Raw genomic sequence first — 22,555 nt, forward strand, 5'->3', positions numbered from 1 at the left:
AGATAACATTTTGCATCAAAAATTCCAAACTCTAATTACGGTTTATTGGCTAATAATCCAAATATAGTAAACTATTTTATTAAATTATTACGCGTGTGCCGCAGCACTCGGCTGCAGCAGGCTGCTCACTGGGCACCTGTTTTCCATGGTTTTGTTTATGAAACTGCGAAATACGACAAAAACATATTCCGTTATTCCATGTCCTGTTTTCTTCTCACTTCTCAGCTAGCTGAGGTAAGGTCTCAATCTTGCTTGGGACAACACACACAATTACATCCTAATCCCCATGCAAATTTTTGTTTGTGTTATCAGCAAACAAAATATACTTGCTTGTGGCATCTCTGCCATTTTGGGTCACTTTTTTTATTTTTATGTTTAAGAATGAAAAGTGTCTGTGCTAGCTTTAGTTGGGAAATGTGCCTAAAATGGAAGTGCAGCAATGAGCATAAGGCATTGTGTGATATTTTTCTGTGAGTCTTGAAATGGAAGCATGGTTTCACTTTTCTATTCAGCTTTTTTTTTTCCTTAGAGGAATTGATGGGTTTCTTTTCATTATATTTTACTTCGTTTGTATGGGGAAAAGCTGATTAGCTTTTGAATTGGTAATATCTCTTTTTTTTTTTTCATATTGGATTAGATTAGACACGCATGCTAGAACCCATACATGTTGGTTTCATATTTGATTTGGTTTCTGTGTGTGGAAATGACAATGGGTTGAGGTTTGAGCCTCTTTTCCTCTAGTATGAAGGTTTCAGTTCTGATTCATTCTAATACTTACAAAGTTACTTTACGATAAGTCTAGAAGCGGTTTGTTTCAGCAAAAATATGTATAGAAAGTCAGAATTCCGTGAAGAATTGGGTAAGCTCTGAAAAGTCAGAAAAACTTTTAACTTGACAAAATGGAAGAATTATTGACACAAGTGAAAACAAGAAAAAAGACATTGAGACTTTGAAACTCTTTTCTCTGTGTGTGTTTGTGTGGTGATGATGGGGTCAAGAGGGTAATGATTTTCACTCGAGCATGTTGGAGAAAACATTTCATTTCGTACCTGCCAAAACATGCTACATGATTTTGCTTTTTATTTTTTTTTAACCAAGCTAGGCCACCCACACCATTTTGTTTGGACAAAAGGCAAAACCTATCGAAAGGTCCTGCCTTGCCACCCACACCATGCCATGCCTACAATTTTTTTCATCTTGGAAACCTCCTCCTCCCACCACATTGCCTTTTGCTTTTTTGCAGTCCCATCTCAACTAACTTCCATAGCAACTTTCACAACTGGAAAGAAGAAAAAAAAAGTGTTTTTTAGAAGAGAAGAGAGTTCCAACTCCAAGTCTTCCTCCTGAGTTCCTAATCCAAAGAATAATGCAAGCCAATATAATGATTTCAATGTAATAATTATGGGGAAAACCATGATATAGAAACGTCCAATTGTAGGGTAATCTCGTTTGAATTTCAAGGTGAGTTTGCCAAATGTGTAATACTTTAATATAGTGGATGAAGATTCTAAATAAATGTAAAACAGGTAGGTGTGTGTATAGATAAGGGTCCCCCTATGTCACAAAATAGAAAGGGAAAAACTGATAGATATTGGGTCAAAATCACCTTTAGAATTCTGGTGTCTTTTCTCTTCTTTATTTACTTTCCTATGCGCACCTTTTCACCAAAAGAATCCCTTCTTTTTTTTTTGCTGGGGGTGTACACCAAGAAGGCCATGGCCACGGGCCACTATTATATTCACATGCCCCCATCCATCTTCTGTAAGTTTTAGATATCTCTCCTTGTTTGGTTTCATGTTTGCTCAGTTGCCCATGCTCTTGTGGTAAGTTTTATGTTTGGCCCTACAATATTTTAGTTACAGGCCTTCAACAAAACCTGCTGCGCGTGCTAAGTGCTATGGACCGCATGACAGAGACAGAGACCACAGAGAGAGAGAGAGAGAGAGAGAGAGAGAGAGAGAGAGAGAGAGAGAGAGAGCGTAGATGAGATTGTGGGGTTTGGATTCTAAAGCCTCCCAACGGCCATTTTACAATGTTCCATCTATGAGATGACAAAACCAATTTTATTCGTTATTCTTTCTTAGGACCAGTAATTAAAGTGAATGGTTAGGTAACGTTAACTTAGAGCTAGAAAATAACTAAGTAGCTCAATGAAGAACGTTACTGTGGGAGCAAATATTTTCGTCTCCAATCAGAGCACGCCACGTGGAAAAGAAGATTATCCCGTAAATTGATTAATTAAACCAATTTATTTGGTTAATTAATTAATTGGGATAATATCTTAATTATAGGGTATTATCTTATAATTAATAAAGATAATATCATTAAATCAGATATTATCTTTATTTAAAAGAGATAATATCATTAATTCGGATATTATCACAATAAGGGGATATTATCTGATAATTAATTATCAGATATTATCATAATAAAGAGATGTAATCGAGTCCGACTCAATCTCTACGAAACCCTAGCCCCGAGGCTACGAAACCCTAGCCCCGAGGCTCCTATAAATAGATGACTTCAGTCATCATTCAAGGTACATCTAAACTGACATCAGAAACCCGACTTCAGAAACCCTACTTCTAAACCTAGCTCCAGAACCCGAGAAAATACCCGAAGCTCTCTCTCCCTCTCCACTCTCCATATTTTCTCCACACAGCTCCGACCACCACACACGGCTCCGGCCACCCGGTTCACACCATACAAACTCCGTACCCTTCGCTTAGCTATTGTTTTCCTACAAACACTTGAACTAACTTAGGCATCGGAGGGCCTTTGGCCAACACCCCCCGGGTGTGGTCTATTTACTCCAATCTGTTTTACAGGAATCGAGAAGGAGAGAGAAGGAAGATCGAAGGTTCGAGGATTTAGAAGCGAATATTCTCCCGTGAGATTATTTGCACAAACAGTTACCATCAGTGGTCAATTTGTGCGTGTAGGTGAATTCTGACTGTCGATGCATTGGTACGGGTGTAGGTGAATTCTGATTGTCGATGCATTGGTAGGGGTCTTATTCTTGGACAATATTTGTCCTCATGCCAAAACCATTTCACAGGCCATTACGTCCAGTTCAGTTATCTTTCGTATAATTTCAATGCAGAACGGTAAATTTTGAACATAAATTGTGAAAATATTGCAATGGCAATATTCAACTGCCTCCACCTTAAGTCGCAAAGTCTTTGAGAGTATGTGGGGAAAAAGATGTCAATGGTCAACTTTCCAGACTCGTCTCAAACCAGAAAGAGCCGTTAAAGATAGTGGACTTTACATTATGGGCCATTCTTATATAGCGCTTCAAAAACAGAGAGAGGACAACCTAAATGATCCAAGTTTCAAACAAATATCCACAGATTGTTGATATTGTTTCATTTATCAAATGTTGGAAATGATAATCTTGGTGGTATTATCTCTTTTAGGAGAACCCCATGCTGCGAGGTTGCCAATAATCATAGTAGATATTAGATACAATTTTAGATTAGCTCCAATGATATCAGAACTCAAATCAGAAGGTAAAATAAAAGGCATATTTGAGATTCGATTTTGTACAATTGTAATGAACACTGACAGTAACAGAGTCCCTTTGAAAGCACAAATTTTAAAAAATAAAATAAAAAAATAAAAAAGGGTACCCCTCGATTGTGAATAGATGTGTTGATAACCGGAGCCCCGTGTCGGGCAGAAGTTCAGATGAAAAATACTTCAACACCAATTAACACAAAAAAATAAAGTCAAAGGAAAAATACATACAACCGCACATACATCTAAAAGATCTTTACTATCAAGCATAGCTTCTTCACCGTGGAGCGGATTTCTGTGCAATAGGCGTGGAAGGGTCTTGATCGATTGCCTTGCGGGATTCTTCCCACAGCCGATGCTCAATTCCCAATTTCCTGAGTTCCATCAGCCCTTCCTCGACTGATAAAAAGAACTCATATAAGCAAAACTACAACACTGCCATATTGAATCTCAAATAGAATGCATTGATTTTGTGTGCAAGGACCACGTGTGCTGATAAGAGAAATACAAAGAATCTATTGTTCCTAAGATTTTTTCTTGAAGGATTTACGCAAGGGAATTTCAAAGAGCACCATTGAGTATGCAAGACCAGAGAAAATCCCCAATAGGAAACAGAAATATAAAAAATGAGAACTAAAATTGATGTTCAGACAATTTTCTTCCAAGATAGCAACTCCACCATCGTTAAACTCAGTGAAACACAAAATTCTTGCCAGCAAACTAAAACTCACCATCAACAGCGTCATGTGATGTGGGTGAATGTCTACTGCGGTTAATCCAAAACTGAACTCTTTCTTTGGCAATCTCCTCCTCTATACCATGAACTTTGGCTCTTCTCCAAAAATAAGTAAGCCATGCCTATGACAGTTGGATATATTCAAAATAATTGCATTAACATGATATAGATAACTTGTCCTTGTGAAAAACAAATGCATAGGCAAATATGTTGATTGTACTAAAGGAAAAATAATGACTATTAAGTTTGAAGATTATGATACGAGACTACTTGAACCATGTGATATAAACCATATTATTAAGTTGGCTATAATTCAAATGCCTGTGTCAGTTGACTAACAAACCGGTATATTTCTAATTAATAGGCTAGAAACCATATTATTAAGAAGTTCAGCATTTTAAGTGCACATATAATTTCGTACATACAACTGAAGATGTACATTTAACAACATACATATGCACAAATAAGCATTTTCCAAAATCAATAAGATGCAAAGACAAATAACTCAAACTGAAATTTCAAACCTCCTTAAAAAGTACATCCTCAGACTCCTCTGGACTCAACTCTGCAAGAAAACAACAATATATGTATCACATTCATATCATTACGACAAACAATTATGGAATTCTATCAATCATAAAATAATGACATATAAACTGAAGAACTTGTTGATTAGGATCACACAATGCTTAAAAAAGGAAAGAATTAATGACTGTCAGGACACGGTTTCTGGTTAATGCATATCTTGTCAAGCTAATTTGATAAGATGCTGATGTATGATGAATTTTCCCTATTCCATAATTTAGTAACAGTTTCAAAGTTTATTTTTTCTTGTCAAATATGGTAAATTATGGATCACCTTACAATTCAATATCTGAAAAAAGAATGACGTACCAATAGCCTCCATAAACTTTGGGTCAGCAGGTGATTTGATATCTGATAACAACATTATGTATCAAAACACAATAGGAATGTTGGATGATAGCAAACATCGGAAGAAAAGGGAACCACACATGCCAACATGTTATAGAAATACAATGCATACCTGAAAAGGATAGCCGAGTAGAGTTTGGACGCCGTTGCTGGGCCAATGCAAGCACTATAGCCTCCTCAACCTTCGTTGTAGCAACATCATTAATTAACCACAGAAAAAAGAAAAAGCAGCAGATTAACGAAGAAGCAACAATTGAGCAAATGGTGTTCCTGAGTTGGAAAATGACATCAGAAAAAACAATATATAATAATAAAATAAGATGAGCAATGGATTAGAATGGAACCTTCAAGGAAGCAAGCTCCTTCAATCCCATTTCAACTGCAAGCATACTCTCAATGTTTCCTTCTCCAGTTAAATCATTTAAGTCTTGAACAAGTTTGTTTCTCTTCTCAAGATCATCATAACCTGTTCAACATAAGAATTAGAGCCTGCAATAAGTCCAATGAAATTTTCCTGTCACTGAAGAAAAGAAAACAAATATATATACTAACAGAAAAAACTCAGTTATGATGATTACTAGCCTTTTTCCCAGGATTCCTCCTTAGCCTTTTGTCCTGCAGAAATGACAACCTCAAATGGAAGAGGAGCTAGTGATGACCAGTATTCGTACTTAGTTACTGCAATATCTGCACAAATACCTACAAGGCATAACAGAAATTGTTTAAAGTTGAACCAAATGATGATACGCGAGTATCATAAAAACCTATTGTGCAAGCAAAAGCTTTGACAACTTAAGAGATTGCTCTCTTTTCATTTTGTTTCCTATAGAACAAAATGCAAGCAAAAGCAAACAAAAACCAAATATCAATGAGTAATTAATTGTCGGAATTAATTTTAAAAGAAATAAACATATAAAAGTACTATGAGTTCCTTTCTATATGCTAGAAATTATGACATAGCATACCATGCATTGCAGCTAAGCCCCAATTGCGTGCAAGCCAACACCTCTTGAGAACTACTTCTTCCTGAAGTACAGATATACCAAATAATGAATCCCCAGAAGGCTACTAATATGCTGTATGCAAAAGTACATATACTGAATAATTAATCACCAGATGACTATTAATAGCTCCATGCAACTATGCATACACATACCATTTCTTCCTGAGTCAATATCATTCTTTGTGTCATTAGTTGTAGGGATTTCACTTCAGATTCAGCTCCATCAAGTTGTTGCATAACAACTGCACTTGCTTCTTTTGCTTTCTGATTCAAACAAGAAACTACACTATCAAATTGCATGCCACATTTATATTTGGTTATGCATCAGACTTGGATTTAGCAATTCCTTTTAGCAGATTGACAATGCCAGCATGGTAGCACAAGTACCTCGACTTCAGACCGAAGAGATGCAGCCTCTGTATCTACCTCATCCTTTGACAGTTTTGCATCTTTAAATGCAACCTATAACAATATAAAAAAACTCATTAGACGGTCTTCCTTAAAAAAAAACAAACACAAATTAATGCACATTCTGGTTTAGTAAACTCACGGTAGACCTTAGATAAAAGCAAAAAATTTCCACTCATATAGTGACCTATGAACAATTGTAAGTTGATTGACTCGTATTTAAGGTAAGATAAAGAGCATCTTAAGTTTACTTAATTACCTCTTTTTGTCGCAAGGCAGCTTCCTTTCTGCAAAGCATGGACAGATAATGTCAGTGTCACCAAAGAAAAATGAGAAGGAAAGGTGCATGCATGAAAATTATTTGAACTTTAGTTCACCTGCTCAAGAATTTAGCATCCAAAGACACACCTTCTCCAAACCCAGCAACCTGAAAACTCAAAAATATAGCAAATTCGTAATTAATGATAAGCACACTCTTATACATTATGCAGCACACCATGATAGCAAAACAATTACCTGCTTTTCAAGTTCCCTAACTCTAGCATCGGCTTCATCACATCTCTCTTCTTCCTGTCTGAGCTGTAAGATAAATTCCAGAATGGAATAAATTACAGATAGATTAAATTGAACTAATTACTTAGTTAAGAAAATACAAGGACAAAATCTTGCACCTTATCAAGAATATTCTCATGCTCTTCTTGTAGTATATCGAGCTGCAGGGTAAATAGTTATTCCAAATACAACTTCAAGGATAGGAAATAGAAAATGACATCCTTATTTATCTTAAAGAGGATACAAATGACGCATATCCAGTGCATTTAAACTCAAATGCATGTAATTCATGTGCATACTTCATCACGAAGTGCAGAAGCCTCTCGATGATCTCCCGAATCTTTTGCTTTGAAATGTCCTATTTCTGATAAGAATCTGCAATTCATGCCCACCCATTATATCCAGTATTCTTAATCATATAAACTATGTCAGTCAAGCTAACACAAAATATGTATTTAACAGAATTAGTGTTAATTGCAAGGATTGGCTCTGGTAGAAACAGAATAGGTACATAAAACAATTCAAATTATATTAGTTAGTCCGCGTGTGTGAGTGTGTGGGGTTATATCAAGCCTTAAAAATGACCTTATTAGCAAAACATTGGGCTGCTTACATAGTATGCATGCATTCAAAAGCTTGAAAAAGAATGACAATGAAAACTAAGGTAAATTATGAGATGAGCAAAAACACTAGTAGAATGCAAAGAAAGTATCCTATAGCCTATTCCTACACCTTTTAGATACATGTAGTAGATAGTAATGGCAGACCTTCAACTGTTCAATTATATAAATGACATGAGAAAGAAGATTATTTACCGATTCTCTTTTTTCCTATTATTGGTGGGAGGGTCCAATGGTGGCATGGAAGTTGCAGTCCTAAGTGATGTTCTATTGGGTGGTGCCAATGGAGGCGCTGCACGGAGAGACATTGATGGCCTTCCAGTTGATGTTGAGCGAACCTGTGGAGTTTCCTCTACAGAGTTCTGTGCTAACTAATCAAATATCAGAAAAGGCAATCAGCCCTCCACATTGAAAGCCAAACCTCCCCAACCATTCAAATCACCAGTTCATTGACACACATCCCTTCCAAAACCAACCCAAAAAAAGGGCTTAGCCGGTTAAACTCACAGTCAATCAACTATTGGACTCAGTAAAATCCTCTGAAGCCAGAAAAGATCCTTAATTTCTCAAAAAGAAACTAAACTCAAAAAAAAGATTTATCATATTTAAACTCAAGAGCAGAATTTGACATAATTGAGAGTAAATCAGAATACAAAGAGCAATGTGGCACCAGAACTTTCAAGTACAAAGAGGAACTAAAATCCACATTATGTTCTTCTGCCTCAAAAACTCAAGCTTTCACTTCAACCAACTCATTTAACTACTAATTAATTACTATACCACAGACAAATTTCAATTTTGAAAATCTCAGGTGAAAGAAAAATACACACACATAATTGAGAGCTCAAAGATTTACCGCCGCGGGCGAAGGCGATCTAGTAGTGGTCCTGGAAGACGGAGCCACAGGCTTAGCACCAGGACTATTGACATTTCTAGACAGAGAGAGTGGCGGCGGAGCACTGTATCGAAATCCGAGGTCGTCCTCTTCGTCGTCGTCGTCGTCGGCGGTCTGAGAGGCCATGACCTGAGCGAGGCGCTGAGCCGCGGCCTTGGCGGCAAAGTTCTGAGTGCGTTTGATGTTGGAGATGCCGCTGGCGGAGGATGACCGCGCGTGGTGACCACGCACCGGAGACATCGCCGGAGATGTGGCGCCGCCGAGAGTGGTGCTAGACTCGCTCGTCCATTGGCGGGCGTAGACCGGGCTGTCGGTTCGTCTCCGGTCCATATAGTGTCAGTTAGTTAGTTAAATATAAATATAGGCAAAGGGCGCCTAGATCGTCGGTTTGCAGAAACGTAGACAGGAAGGCTCCAAGTTCGGAGCTTTAAGCTTAGACTGAGGAGAGAGAGGGATTTTTTGGGTTTCCTTCGACAGACCGCTGCTGTCTGTAAACTCTACTAGACGCTAGTGAGTTGATGCTTTTTTTTTTTTTTGTCCAAGTGTGATTTTGGTAAAACTAGAGTAAATAAGGGTGATTAATTATGGTAATGTTGGGATTGATTTTGGAAATCATGATAATCCAAGTGTGATTTTGGTAAAACTAAAGTAAATAAGGGTGATTAATTATGGTAATGTTGGGATTGATTTTGGAAATCATGATAATTAGATTGAATATGCAGTTTTATGTTTGGTTTGGAATTTGAGATATTAACAACCTAATTAGGTTCAAGTTCAATAGTGGAAATCATGATAATTAGCAAATGAAGAAGTACTATTATAAATTTCAGTCCGAAAAAAAAAAACATAGGATTAATTACATTTTAGCAATTTTTTTTGGTCGTCTAATAACATTTTACCAGCCTTTAGCCAGTCTGATTTAGTTTGATTTTTCATTTTTATTTTTTGAATTTCAATATGACCGATTTTAGAAATCAATTCATAATATCAAAACAATGAGTGACTGCCGAATCCAAACTGTCTTTTTTTTCAATTACCGTAGTCTTTGCACCTAATTTTCGTCCTCAAATTTTCCTTCCCTTCAATTCTTCTTAGCTACCACCACCAACTAAAATTTGAGATCTCCCTCCCTCTTCAATTGTCTTTCTCATCGCTATTGTCGTTGTCATCGCTATCATTTGAAAATCTCTTTTCTTCTCATCACATCTCAAACTGTGGAAACTAAACTGAACTCATTTATTAGCGTATTGACAATGATCAATATCTACTATTAGCAATTAGGCTCAATCTATAAAATTGGCTTATCGATATAATTGATCTTGAGCAAAATATTGACCAGATTATAAGAGACTTGTAGCTCAAATTTGAACTTAACGGTGAAGTGAATCTTAGATGAGAATTCACCTTAGCAAAGTGAAAAAGAAAGCCAATTGGACTCCCCTCTAGTACTAGCTAGTACTATACTCCTCTAGTTATAAACCAAAAATACCACAAAGGCCGCCCGAAATCAAGAAACAGATCTAAGCCGCAGCAATCGAGGGTCTACGAAAGAAAGCAAACAAGGAAATGTACAAGAAGCCCCGTACCGTAGGAAAACATCAACAAGAGATTAAAACAAACGCGGCAAAAGCATATCAAAAGTTAACCACTACGAGTAGATTTTGAGTTTGAGTATAACACCGTCACATAGTGTTAGTAATATCTAAGAAATAAAATTTTCGGTAAGGTTAACATTCAAATTTACTAAGAAGCTTCATTCTTTTTGGTCAAATACTAAGAACCTTCATATGTATGATGATAATAGATAATGTATGTTTAAAATTGAAAAGTTATCCAGTTAATCATGACCAAGAGCCAGTGCATCCAGTGAGCCTTCCAAGGAAAGAAGGCCCTTTGGACTTGGACCTTGAAAACTGAGATTGGTTTTGCCTTTTGAGATCATCAGCCTTTTGTCCTGCCAGAGGACTCTTCTTCAACCTTTTGTTCTCATCGCTCAGCTTCTGAATTGTTTCATTCTGGTACTTGTTTCTCCTTATCAACTCAGCCTGCTGCTGAATATTTTCCTCTATGAGTTCTGAGATCTTTTCGTCCCACATTTTCTCACCATCGGATTCTTCATAGGATTCTTGGTCTGTCTGAACCTGTGTCTTCAAAGCCTTGACTTCCTTTTCGCACTTGTGGATGGTTTGGACTTTCAAGGAGTGTAAGGAAGAAAATGATCTCAGATGGGAGGCTTGAATTAGTTCAGACCTAAGCTGATCATACTTCTCAGCGAGCGAACGGTGCGACTTGTAGAAGTCTTCTAGCAAGTTTATCAGCGTAGGTTTTCTTTTGTAGAACATCTCAGCCCTCTTTGCAAATGAATCTCCATCTTCTTCTATAATATTTAGCATGAGCTTAGTCTTCTCGTTCAAATCTGCAAAAATATATCACATCTCTGTATGGTTAGAATTCACTCCTTCATTTGGGTGACATATCATGTAACTCAAATCAAAATCTCACTCAATAATCCTGCTATTAGAATGTGAATATTACGCTCCCCACGGTTGATAAACGGGGCAAGATCAAACGGATATGATGAGCCATGCACATTTGCACCATGAAGAACTGAATTTTAAGCATGCAAGAAATCATCCAAATAAAAGATTCTAATGTAAATCTAGAGAAGGGAGGAAACAAAGAAAATATTCTGTGTGCATAATGTAACAAATCAAACGTGCAAAAACTAATGAATTTAATTGGGGTGGGGTGGTGGAAACCCTAGCCTAGATGAGGAAGATGAAAAGGTAGAAACCTGAGAGAGTGGCTTCAAGCCACTGAGATTGATGGGGATGATTATGGCTATCCCACCACCATGAAAAAGAGGCAGCCTGGTCTTCTATGTTCGTCTCTATTGAACCCATCGTCTTCTACACAATAAAACCTTCTCCCTCCGCTGAGGTTTTGTTTCTGCTGGGGGCACTATATATATATATATGCGCTATATATGAAACCCTGTTTCTTTGAATCTGTATTGACTTATAACACTCTCTGTCAATATTATCCTGATTTTCAGGACTTCAAAAAAAATAAAAAATCCCTCTAAAATACGACAACTTAATAGCGTTGAATCTTTAGAAACCCTCTAACTTCCTGTGGGCGCAAACTGTTCTTGAGTTTGAGTTTGAATTTAAACAGTCTTCTATGATTTAGAAAATGTTTCATAAGTTAAATTCATCCTTTAACAAATAAATGCATTATACGTGCGTTTTAAAAAAAAATGTATTTTGTTAGAAATTTGACATATATATATTTATATTGAATCAAACTTGATAATGCTTGAAATTAATTTGGAATAATCAATGGGTTTTGATTTTGAACGAAATTGACAAGTCTCGAGAAGTTTTTGTTATTTTTAGAATTTAATTTATCGCATTAAATGTGAATCCCTTAGATTGCCACTGCCAATTTAAATGTAGATTCTTGAGAATTTAATGGCCCGTTAGAATAGAATGTGAGGTGATTGGGGATCACATAAAATAGACAAGAGGTTGATCTTCACATCCCTACTGATTTGATGCTAATTTCACTTTCCTCCTCATCCCAAGCTCAGCTCGGGTCCACAGGTTTGGTCTCAATGGGAATTTATTATTTTCTTTGGGTTTCTCACCAACCAAACAAGATTTAGGCAACCCATTGGGTTAACTTTTCTATTCAGGTAAACCAGGCGGAAGTCCCCTACGAGTGACAAAAGTGGTAATCTCATTGAATTCTTGACAACTACTCATCTTAAAAAGCCTTATAGAACTTCAGCAGTCAGCATCTTTCAAAATTGGTTGGGATTAGAATCAGTACCCATGTAGGCTAGCTGAGCCTCTGGGCAGAAAACAAAACCCCAAAAAAATGAAAAAAGAAAAGCATTCACGTAGGATATTCTTGCCTACAGATATTGAAAAAGATAAAAAAGCTAATTCAGGCAGAAATTCTTTCATTGGATAATTTGTGTATTAAAATTCGTTTATTCTGGGTGTTTTCTTTTTGGAAAATTTAATTAGGTGGGATGCAATAGTTAAATGAAAAGTTAGCTCAACCAGGCAACCATCACAAACCAGCCCGGTCATTTCCCCCCCAAATGACCCGACTATATATCCAAGTACTTGCCTCATTCCTCCCTTGCTAGCCCCCCACCCCAATATACAGTTTTCTATCCCCACATTTCTCTTCATGCCGTTGTCATCATCTACTGTAATTTACCTCCAAGTTCCAACCAGCATCACTTAGGTTTGTCTCTGGATTTCAATCTCTTATTTTACGTTTTGGATCTCGAAAACTTGCATTTTGTACACAATCCTTGTTCCCCCAAGTGACTGGGATTTGTCAGGCAAGCACTCCCTTATTCAATAGGGAAACTCCTAATTTGATAGGGAAACAATCCTCAACGCCCAACCAGAACCACCAAGCTCAACCAGAGTTTCCCCACCTCATTCCTCTTCTGGAGATACAATCCAGCATGAAGGCAAACTTTGGGAGCTCAAGGTTGATTCCCACGCTTAAGAAAACTGGCAGGCAATTTAATGTGCAACTGCCACTTCATGGGAGGAAAATGTGAATCAAAACAGGGCCAAGCAGGGTCAGACTTAGGCTTGGCTGTTCCCAGCATGACCTAAGGGGTTGTTCCATCCCGGGGGTGATTCTTGAATCTCTGTTAATCAGTTTTAGTTTATCAAAAGGGTTAGGGTGGTGAATGTTTATGGTTTAATGGCAAAATCTTGCTCATTTGCCCTCCGATACAGCAAAGCTGATGCTTCCACCCTGGTTCATAACGGAAAAGAAAGGGCAAAAAACATGTCAAATTCCAAAATCCAAGGAAATGAAAAATAAACAAATAAATAAGCAAAGGTCTAATCTCTCACCAGCCAGGATGGACAACATATTTTCCAGAAGAAAGAGCCCAATTCACCTGATCAAAACAATTAATGTCATGCCTCAACTCAAAAGAAAGCAGAACAGGGGGAAGAAGGGAAAACACTGAAATAATATTTCTAAATAGTTCCTTTTTTTCTTCTTTCCCAATTCACCTGATCAAAACAATTAATGTCATGCCTCAACTCGAAAGAAAGCAGAACAGGGGGAAGAAGGGAAAACACTGAAATAATATTTCTAAATAGTTCCTTTTTTTTTTCTTTTTCTTTCCCTTTTTAGGGTTTTTTGGGAAGAGGCAACGTAGTTTTGGGTTATTCTTCTCTCTCTCTCTTTCTTTCTTTCTTTCTTTCTTTCTTTCAGTTATCGACAGTGAGGCTCGGTATACCTCACATAAGATATCTAAATAATCCCCTTAAATAATATTTCAAGTCTTAGTAGTTGGTTCCAAAGGCAGAGCTTATGAGAAACAGTACCTTGTCCGTCCCAAGGGAATTGGCAACTACATGGGTGACCTGGTCATCTATCTGGTTGGTACACACAGCACCAAACTGCTCAGCTGTCTGCCACAGAGGATGTAGGTGAGGTTTGACCTCACCAACTGGAAAGACCCTGCTAAATACTATACGACATCCGGCCAAAATCTTCCGTTGCTCAGAGGCTAGAATATTTCTAACATCTGCTTCATCTAGGGAGGAATGGGAGAAAAAGAGCTGATGTATCTTCTCAATAACCTATAGCCAAAACAACAGATAATTATGTATCCTCTTAAAAAACCAAGAGAAGAAAATGAACAGATAATCAAGCAGAAAGATGTCCAATTATTTGCAATCTCAAATAGTTTAACAGCATCCTCACCGCCAATGAGGATGCCAAAGTCCCATCTTCTTGTCTCTCATCATGATCAATCTCAAGAAGAGAAGGACCTAGAAGGCCAAATTGTCGTCTGCTACAAGGAAAGTAGGTATACCTGCAAAATAACAATACATAAGCACTGGGTAACAAGGAAAGCAGGCCAATCAAAACACAAAGACAGTAAAGTTTATATCATAAATCAAGGAATGCTTACCGTTCTACAACTATCAAGTTCAGTTTGTTATGTGGCCAGACCCTCACAGAATCATCTATAATTACAACAGCTGATTCCATACCCAAAACTCCTTCAAGATCCTTACTCTTGGGAACCCTCTCATCACCATCTTCAGGATCCCCATCATCGCCTCTAGAAATAACTCGTCCAGCAAAAAGGGCCCCGGTTGGATCTAGCACTTTTGCCATTTCCGTAGCATATAGCTTGTTCCCCATTGTGTAAAGATGCAACTCAAAAAGTTGACTAGCCTGATGTCCAAAGAGGCAACGCAATGATTGCTCCACTTTCAAATAAACCATAAAATCATAATTTATGTCAGCATAAAATTATATTCAAAATTACCTTCTCTAAAAAATTCCAGATCCCAGGCCGCAATTTGGTCCACATTCCCATATGATGAAATCGGAAGAGATGTCGCTGTGGTTTTTCACGATCCTGTTCTTCTTTCTTTCTCAAAATCTCATCATGTACTGGATCTACTTCAACAAACTGAAAAGGATAGACTAAGTTATAACAAAATTATAGAGGAAATATCCCTTTAGAATAACAGGCCACAAAAGACCAACTCCATACATCAACAAGACACTACCTTAGCTGAATTAAGAAGTGTATGATCTAGATCTAGGACAAGGCAGAGCTTGTGTGCTGCAAACATTTTCTTCTGTTCTTCTATCCTCCTTGCTCTCTCTCTCTGGATTGCAGCTTTTTGCTGGTCATCATATCCTTCAAACAGATGTTCAACATCTCCCCACATGACCGGTGAACGAGAGGGACCTGCTGCAGCTGCTTCAGAAGCAGAAATACTTTCCGGACGCTGCTCCTCAGCTTTCAGATCTATTCTCTCTGGCTTGATTGGAACTGGTTGGGAAGAAACACCCTGAGAAGCTATTGCTGGACTTGTTGATACATTAGAAACAGACATAATATCAGCAATATTTTTCAGATTCTTTGTGAATTGACGAGTAATGTCAGGGGCATCTAATGATTGTGCAGTCACTAGCTTCTTATCCGCCTGACCATTCAGATTATCCTTATTCCCCTGGATGCTCGACAATGGGGGTACAATATTTCTGAACTGCTCATGTCCCAAACTCCCACTCTTTTGAAGTGCATTACCATGGAGAGCACGGCGAGGGTCGCGGGGTTTCATGCGGACTTTTCCGGACTCATCCTGCAAAAGTTGTAAATTATTAAAAATGTGAGGAGTTTCTGCATTACTTGTAATGGGACTCATGAATAAATATAGCAAACAAAGAAATCTAACAAACCTCCCACAGAAAAAAATAAAAAATAAAAAATAAAAGTTTACTGCTGAAGAAATTATTCTAAAAATCATATCTATCGAGTTAAAACAAAAGAAACTGGAATAATCAAAGAGATCATCAAAAGTAGGAAAAAATTGCAAAGGAAGCACATGCTTAGCTCAATCTAGCTGGGAAAAGGGATATAACTAAGTACTCACCATGAGAGCTTTTTGTGAACTAACGGGAAGTGTTCCTTCAGGTGTCTGCAAAATCCCTGAGGTCTTTGAAGGAACATTCCCTAATGCAGTTGATACCAGTATTGAACTTGAGCTTGTAGGATGCGTCATACTTTTTGGAGGATCAGCAGACTTCTGCTGGGCTTCTGCAGCTAACCTTTGTTGTTGTCCCATCTTAAGTAAGTTTAACAGCATGGTTGGGTTCACAACGATATCTTTTAATAATGCAGGCAGGGAAGCCGTGCTTGCACCCATCAACGACACATGCTCATTTGCACTGTTTGGGCCATTGGTGTTGCCATCAACAGTACTAGGACTACTTAAAACCTTAACCACTTTTCTGGGATCAATTTCTGCATTCTCCACAGTCTGGTTCTTGCTATTTAAATGAGGTCCAACGCCACCAATGTCCTCCAACCAGCCACCACTTCCAGAAGCAGTTTTTGCATCCCCAACAATCCCTGAGTTTTCCAATGCATTCCTTTGCCTTTTTAATGCAGGACCATCAAATCTAGACTCCTCCGGGGGTTTTTGCTTTCTTGAGCTTAACGTTATAACAGAATCCACTTTAGGTGCACTATGCACTACTGTCGAGGGTTGTTGGTTAAGATTCAAGGCACCCATATCAGAATTGGCAAATCGAAGCCTCGGGTCTCTACTCTTAGCTGAAGCTTTTATGGTCATACTAGGCTCAGAATTCGGAAGGGCAGCACTTTTAGCAGTAGCCCGTCCTTGCATGCTGGAGCTACCCACAGCGGTGGGGGAAGGAGAAACAATTTTCTGTCCTGAAATAGGAGGACACGAAGTTCTTAAATTGCTAGCAGAAGAACTAGAAACCTCTCCACCAGTATCATCATCCCCGTTACCACCGTCTTCTGAAGGGGTTGGACTTGGAAGTCTTTCACTCATGAGAAAAGAACTCCGATTAAACTTTTGTTGATAGGAAGATACAGCTTTAAGAGCTTCAGTTTCGTAAGAAGGCAACCTAAAATCTTCTGCATTCAGCGCCACCCTAGCGGTAGCTGTATCTGACGCTGATTTTACCATCCCATCAGCAACAACCAATGTGTTCTGAACAGGAAAACGTGAAGGGGCTTCTCGTGTGGGCGAAGGAAGGCTATCTGCATCATGATCCTTGTGAAGGTCCAACAGGGGAAGCAGGACCCCTCTACCCTTTAAACTAGACACTCCTGGTCTTGGAACATCAGACAACATAATTGTATTATTATGAACCACAGCAGAGTCTGAAGCAAAATTAGCTGAAGAAGTGAGTGCATGACTGGCATTTACAGCTGAAGCATCAGAATCCTTATTATTAACCTCATCAATAATCTGCATCTCATTCTCTTTAATACCAGCTTTAGTTCTGGCTAAAACATCAGGGAAATCTACAGAGGATATCATCACCCCTATCTGAGAAAAAAAAAAATATAAACCATGTCAATACTTTCTGAAATATCAACAATTATCCTAAACTGATTACGCTAAAACAGCTAAAAGTTCCTGAGCTCAATTAAATAAAAGCTCACCTCTTTCATCTGCTCAGGGGCAAAAAGAGGAGGATCATTCTTCAAATCAGTCACTGAACTATCGATGTTCATATTATTGGAATTCAAAACACCATCTTTGGCTTCGCCAGACGCAGCGTTTTCGTTTTCTGCAGGCTCCGAATCCAAATCAATCTCACCCTCCTCCAACTCCCCTTCTTCCTTCTCAACATCCATTTCATCACCACTATCAACAATCACCACTTTATCCACTTCCTTCGCATTGCTCCTATCTTCTCTACTAGAAGAATTCACAGACAGCGAAGACGACGATCGCTTCAACTTCTCTTCGGAACCAACATCCATTGCAAAGAGCTCATTGAGAGGTTTATTCTGTACGGCCTGAGCCCAAGCGAGGTTAGCCAACCCGGAACCATAGCCCCGAAATCCAGGGTAGTTGTAGAGGTCGCGCATCGTCCAAACCCTAGAAGCATCTCCACCATTAGATTTGGATTCCATGGGAGGAACCTTAGCTTCCTGCTTCTCCTGCTTAACAAAATCTTCTTCACTGATCTCCTCCACTGAAGTTGAATCGGAAATTTCACCTTCTTCTACATCTTCAACAACTTTGGCACTCTCATCTTTGCCCATCAGACCCCCTAGGGTTTCTTCGATTTCTTTGAAATTGTTCCACCCAGTACAATTAGATCCAGCAACGACCATGTAAATTATTCAACTTTTACGAACACCCGAAAAGAATTTTCACAAAGTATTTATACAATCTCTTACAAAATTGAATTTTTAGGGTTTATTTTTTGTTCTTTTATCTTTTTTCTCTTCCAGAGATCTGAATATTAGCGCGGTAAATTAGATTGGATTAGAAGAAACAGAAAGAAGAGAAGAAGGATTGAATTTTTGTGTGGAAACTTCGGTTTCAGATCTGTTTGGCAGAGTTTTGAGATCGCGATCTTGGGGATTATTTACGCTTCGGATCGAGAAGAGAAAAAATAAAAGAAATACATAAAAAAAAAAAAGAGGAAAGACGATGAGAGAGTAAAGAACGGGGGGATGAGGAGGGAGGAGTTTATAAGGACGAGGGAATCTAGCACACGGAAGAGTTTGAATCTGAGCCGTACACGTCATGAATCCGAAAAAGATACAGAGGGCCCTGGTGAGCTTTTTAATGACAAAAGCCATTTACCCCATTACGAAAGGAATTGGTAATTTAGTTGTGGTGGTGGAAGTTTTGTTTGTAATTTGACTCGTTTGTGGCTCATGACCTGGACTTTTGGATGGACGGGCCGCCCGAACACTATTTCCCTTTTTTTCTTCCTTTTTTGCCCTCCTCTCAAGTCTGAAATTTCATGTGAATAGTTCAAAAGCCATCAATCCGTTGATGCAAATTGCAACCACTCCTTGTCACATCCTCAAATATTTGGCTCATTTTACCTTTAATTGCTTTAATTTTCTCAAAAAGTAATAGAAATTAAAGAAAAATAATAAAGCTCTCCATCAACGACCATGTAAATTATAATTATTACCAAGTCTTTTAGTGGTACGATTTTTATTTAAATATGATGCGGTAAGTTATTTATGAGTCATAATTCAATAATGACCTAAATTCGATAGTTTGTACTAATTAGATTTCTATCCAAATAAGATGTCGATTGAGCATATATATATATATAGTTGACAAAAAAAAAAGCATATATATATATATATATATATATTTTTTTTTTTTCTTAAATAACGATTTGAATTCGGAGTTCTTCCAACAAAGTAGAGGTTTATAAATAATTTTTGAATAATAATTTTTTATGTTGTTTAAGAAACTTAACAAAAAATAAAAGCTCATGCCGGATTTCTTACACATTGTTTTTTCTTTCTTTTTAATAATAATTTATGCTCAATAAAAGGTTGGTCTGTTCACTATAAAAAAAAAGTGTCAACAATTACCATTATGTCACCAAATTTGGTGATTGTTGTGAGGGTTACTAAAGGCTTTAATCACATTTTTTGACTTTTTTGGTGACTAAAAAGGCTTTTAGTCACCTCTTTTGCTTTTTTTTAGTGACTAAAGGCTCCAGTAACCCCCACAACAGTTACCAAATATCACCAAATAATAGTAATTGTTGACAATTTTTTTTTGCAGTGGTTGTTAGGTAGCCATTGTAAAGCCACTGCCAAACGGGCATGCACAGTGCATCCCTAAAACGAAAGGCCATTTTGACTGAGAATTCAACATGTTCAACCACTAACACCCCCACTTGGACGAGTGCGTAATAAAAGACATAAATAGTGCCAATAAATATTAAAGAAAATTCGACATTCCTGAATTGATGTTTGCTCTGCTTTTTCAGCACCATCATTTTCCTCCCATCATATTGAATTAACTCTAGCATTGATAACAATTGGTGTAGCAAACCCGAATGGGGGCAAACAAAGCCTTGCCAAGAATTTCAATTTCAAGGACAAAATGGAAAATATAAATGGACTAAACCACACCAACTAATAGTGATGCAGATGTGGGTGAGGTCAATTGATCAATACAATATTCTCGCTCGCTCTTTTGCGCTTAAGTTCGATCCTCTCTCCGTATATTAGAATAGCTTAAATTATCGCTTTATCAAAGAAAGCAATGAATTTATGGAGTTTCAAAAGGCCTATGAATTAACCTCGAGAGCATATAGAACTTCTCTGATAGAAATGTAATAGCCATAGTTAAGAAATAAACAAATGGGGTCTATATTATTGGGCTGATGACCAATGGGCTATTGGAGTCGTGAGTTGGAAAGAAGTAGTACCATCTCAATCCAAAAAAAAAAAAGATAACCAAAAAAAAAACTGAAAGTGACAGAGAGAGAAATAAGCTTATTGTTGGAGTTTGGACAGAGCCATGAACAAGAATCAAGATTTTACATGATGAGCTCCTTTCTCTTTCAGACTTTCTCTCTCTCATCCTTAAACAAGGCCCACTCTAGCTACACCCAATGCATCCATCATGAAGAACCAGACCCATCTACTTTACAATTCAAACCCAAGTACTGAAATGGCAGCCTTTTGTTGGCCTTTTGTCAATATCTCCTCCCCTGATGCTCTTGGTTCGTCTTTCGTGCCCCAACAGCCAAGAAATTGTCTAGCTTATTTTGGGAAATAAAGCAACCATCTATATCACCGCCTATTTCTCTCCAATTATATATCTCAGATGGGAGAAAACACTTCAGGAGATTCCCCTGCATGCCCAAATGCATGAAACCTTATTAATTAATAAACAGAGCTTCTTAAAAGTAGTTCTTGTGGAAATTGGAATGGTCACTTTCACAGTACAGAGACTCATCATCCTTCATTGTTGAAAGTCTTAAAACTTGAAAGTTCAAACATATATGTGGTGGTGGGGTGGTGATCAGGATTGATTGAGGCTGTTCCAAAAAACCCAAGTGGATAAAAAGAGGAAGAAAATGCTTTCTCAGGTACCTTACATGCATTTTATGTTGCATTTGATGAACTGGGTTTTTTTTCCCTCACTATTTGGGTGGTTTTATTTGCTTGTTTTTTTGCGTCGGTTAATCTTGGTTAGGAAGAAGGAGAGCGCAAAGGGAAGAAACAGAGGAAGCAGAATGGGAGTGAAGCAAAGAAACACAGAAAAGTTGCTGCTGCTTCTGCTGAAGGGGTCCAAAGAGATGGCGTCCGTGTGAAAGCACGAAGGGGTGAAGCAACTGACAGTCACAGCCTTGCTGAAAGGGTATTTGCAATTGCAAGTCCTTTCATCCATCTCCTATATTTCTCTTAAAAAGAACAGAAAATTGATGCAATTCTCAAATGGTTGTTTCCAGGCAAGAAGAGAGAAAATCAGTGAGAGAATGAAACTTTTGCAGTCTCTTGTTCCTGGTTGTGATCAGGTACTGATAAATAATTTAGTTCATGTTCTGTATTTGTTACTTTACAGCTAATCTTAGTTTAAAACTTTTGCTTTACGTCATGATTATAGATAACTGGCAAGGCTCATGTACTGGATGAGATCATCAAATATGTTCATTTACTACAGAATCAAGTTGAGGTAATACATTACTAATTTTACTTAGTACCAACATTAATTAAGAAAGCAGAACTAGGAGCAGCTTGCTTTGTTATTATTATGATCCAGTAAGTAACCACAGCCTCTTTCCTTGCTCAGTGCCTTGCAGCAAAGCTTGCTTTTGTGGATGCCATGCTATATGATGACTGTGAGCTGAACCCAAGTACAAATCCATGTGCTTCAGATCAGGTAGCTTCATGGAAGCTTAACATAACTACATTTATAATCTCCTTTTAACTGTACTAATTCCAACAACATAAACATAATTCCCCCAGAGACTATGTTGCTTGGAACCTCCATTGCCGTTTGTGCTAGAGCCTCCTCCTAGCTCCGTCCAGTTCCGGTGTTTGGCAGACGCTGCACCGCCGGGTACTTTGGATTCCTTATTACTCACAGAGGATCAGAAAGCCAGCTTAATCCCTCAGGCTCAGGTAGTAGTAACACTTAATAAATTGATGAGGAAAGTTCATGCAAACAAAGACTGGAATTAATAATTAAAAATAAACATTTTCAGGATGGTGGAAGCTTTGAGGAAATTGGAAAGCAGCCTGCTGGATTAGACCACTCGTGCACCTTCTAAGCTTGTATCAAATTAGGAAAAAGGTCCTTTCTTATGTCATTTTCTGAATCTTTTTCATTACAGGCAACCAGGAAAAAGAAAGAAAATAGAGGAAAAGCAACTGCATTAAACTTGGCCAGTGTCCTCTACCCATTCTGCTGAAAATAAATGAGGAGCATCACCTGCCCCTTTTTTCATATTGTCATTAATTAGCCTGCGTTGTAGAGAATGTTGGTTTTCCCTTGACTTTCTGCATTTTGAAATTGAGATATCGATTGCAAGTTATTGTTATTTTCTTA

General features: G+C 37.9%; 4 protein-coding genes across 5 annotated transcripts; 1 reads left to right on the forward strand and 3 right to left on the reverse strand.

Moving 5' to 3' along the window:
* Positions 1-3,608: 3,608 nt before the first annotated feature.
* LOC110764897 (myosin) lies at positions 3,609-9,175 on the reverse strand. Of its 2 annotated transcripts, none has more exons than XM_021967942.2 (17): positions 8,628-9,175; positions 7,967-8,133; positions 7,451-7,526; positions 7,271-7,312; positions 7,116-7,178; positions 6,977-7,026; positions 6,859-6,886; positions 6,579-6,653; positions 6,345-6,455; positions 6,154-6,214; positions 5,771-5,887; positions 5,533-5,654; positions 5,301-5,370; positions 5,150-5,191; positions 4,780-4,820; positions 4,251-4,377; positions 3,609-3,918 (listed from the first exon to the last, which is right to left on the reverse strand). In XM_021967942.2, exons 1-17 carry the CDS (start codon positions 8,994-8,996, stop codon positions 3,797-3,799), a joined length of 1,683 nt encoding a protein of 560 aa, XP_021823634.1. In that variant the 5' UTR covers positions 8,997-9,175; the 3' UTR covers positions 3,609-3,796. The 2 variants fall into 2 exon arrangements, with proteins under 2 accessions (XP_021823634.1, XP_021823633.1); XM_021967941.2 differs by having other exon boundaries at positions 7,967-8,142; positions 8,628-9,173.
* A 1,183-nt stretch (positions 9,176-10,358) lies between these two features.
* Positions 10,359-12,462, reverse strand: LOC110764908 (protein NETWORKED 3B-like). The gene is made up of 2 exons (XM_021967957.2): positions 11,461-12,462; positions 10,359-11,082 (listed from the first exon to the last, which is right to left on the reverse strand). The coding sequence occupies exons 1-2, from the start codon at positions 11,567-11,569 to the stop codon at positions 10,508-10,510; spliced, it is 684 nt and encodes a 227-aa protein (XP_021823649.2). The 5' UTR covers positions 11,570-12,462; the 3' UTR covers positions 10,359-10,507.
* A 140-nt stretch (positions 12,463-12,602) lies between these two features.
* On the reverse strand, positions 12,603-18,683 carry CPL3 (C-terminal domain phosphatase-like 3). The gene is made up of 9 exons (XM_021967940.2): positions 17,665-18,683; positions 16,118-17,548; positions 15,245-15,826; positions 14,998-15,144; positions 14,635-14,903; positions 14,424-14,535; positions 14,042-14,299; positions 13,559-13,605; positions 12,603-13,457 (listed from the first exon to the last, which is right to left on the reverse strand). The coding sequence occupies exons 1-9, from the start codon at positions 18,343-18,345 to the stop codon at positions 13,394-13,396; spliced, it is 3,591 nt and encodes a 1,196-aa protein (XP_021823632.2). The 5' UTR covers positions 18,346-18,683; the 3' UTR covers positions 12,603-13,393.
* A 2,148-nt stretch (positions 18,684-20,831) lies between these two features.
* Positions 20,832-22,539, forward strand: LOC110764901 (uncharacterized). Its single transcript, XM_021967948.2, has 7 exons — positions 20,832-21,092; positions 21,200-21,364; positions 21,456-21,521; positions 21,611-21,679; positions 21,797-21,886; positions 21,973-22,128; positions 22,212-22,539. The coding sequence occupies exons 1-7, from the start codon at positions 21,081-21,083 to the stop codon at positions 22,275-22,277; spliced, it is 624 nt and encodes a 207-aa protein (XP_021823640.1). The 5' UTR covers positions 20,832-21,080; the 3' UTR covers positions 22,278-22,539.
* The last annotated feature ends 16 nt before the right edge of the window (positions 22,540-22,555 follow it).

The sequence above is a fragment of the Prunus avium genome, chromosome 1, assembly GCF_965620075.1.
Source record: "Prunus avium chromosome 1, drPruAviu1.hap1.1, whole genome shotgun sequence".
Classification (NCBI taxonomy): Eukaryota; Viridiplantae; Streptophyta; class Magnoliopsida; order Rosales; family Rosaceae; genus Prunus; species Prunus avium.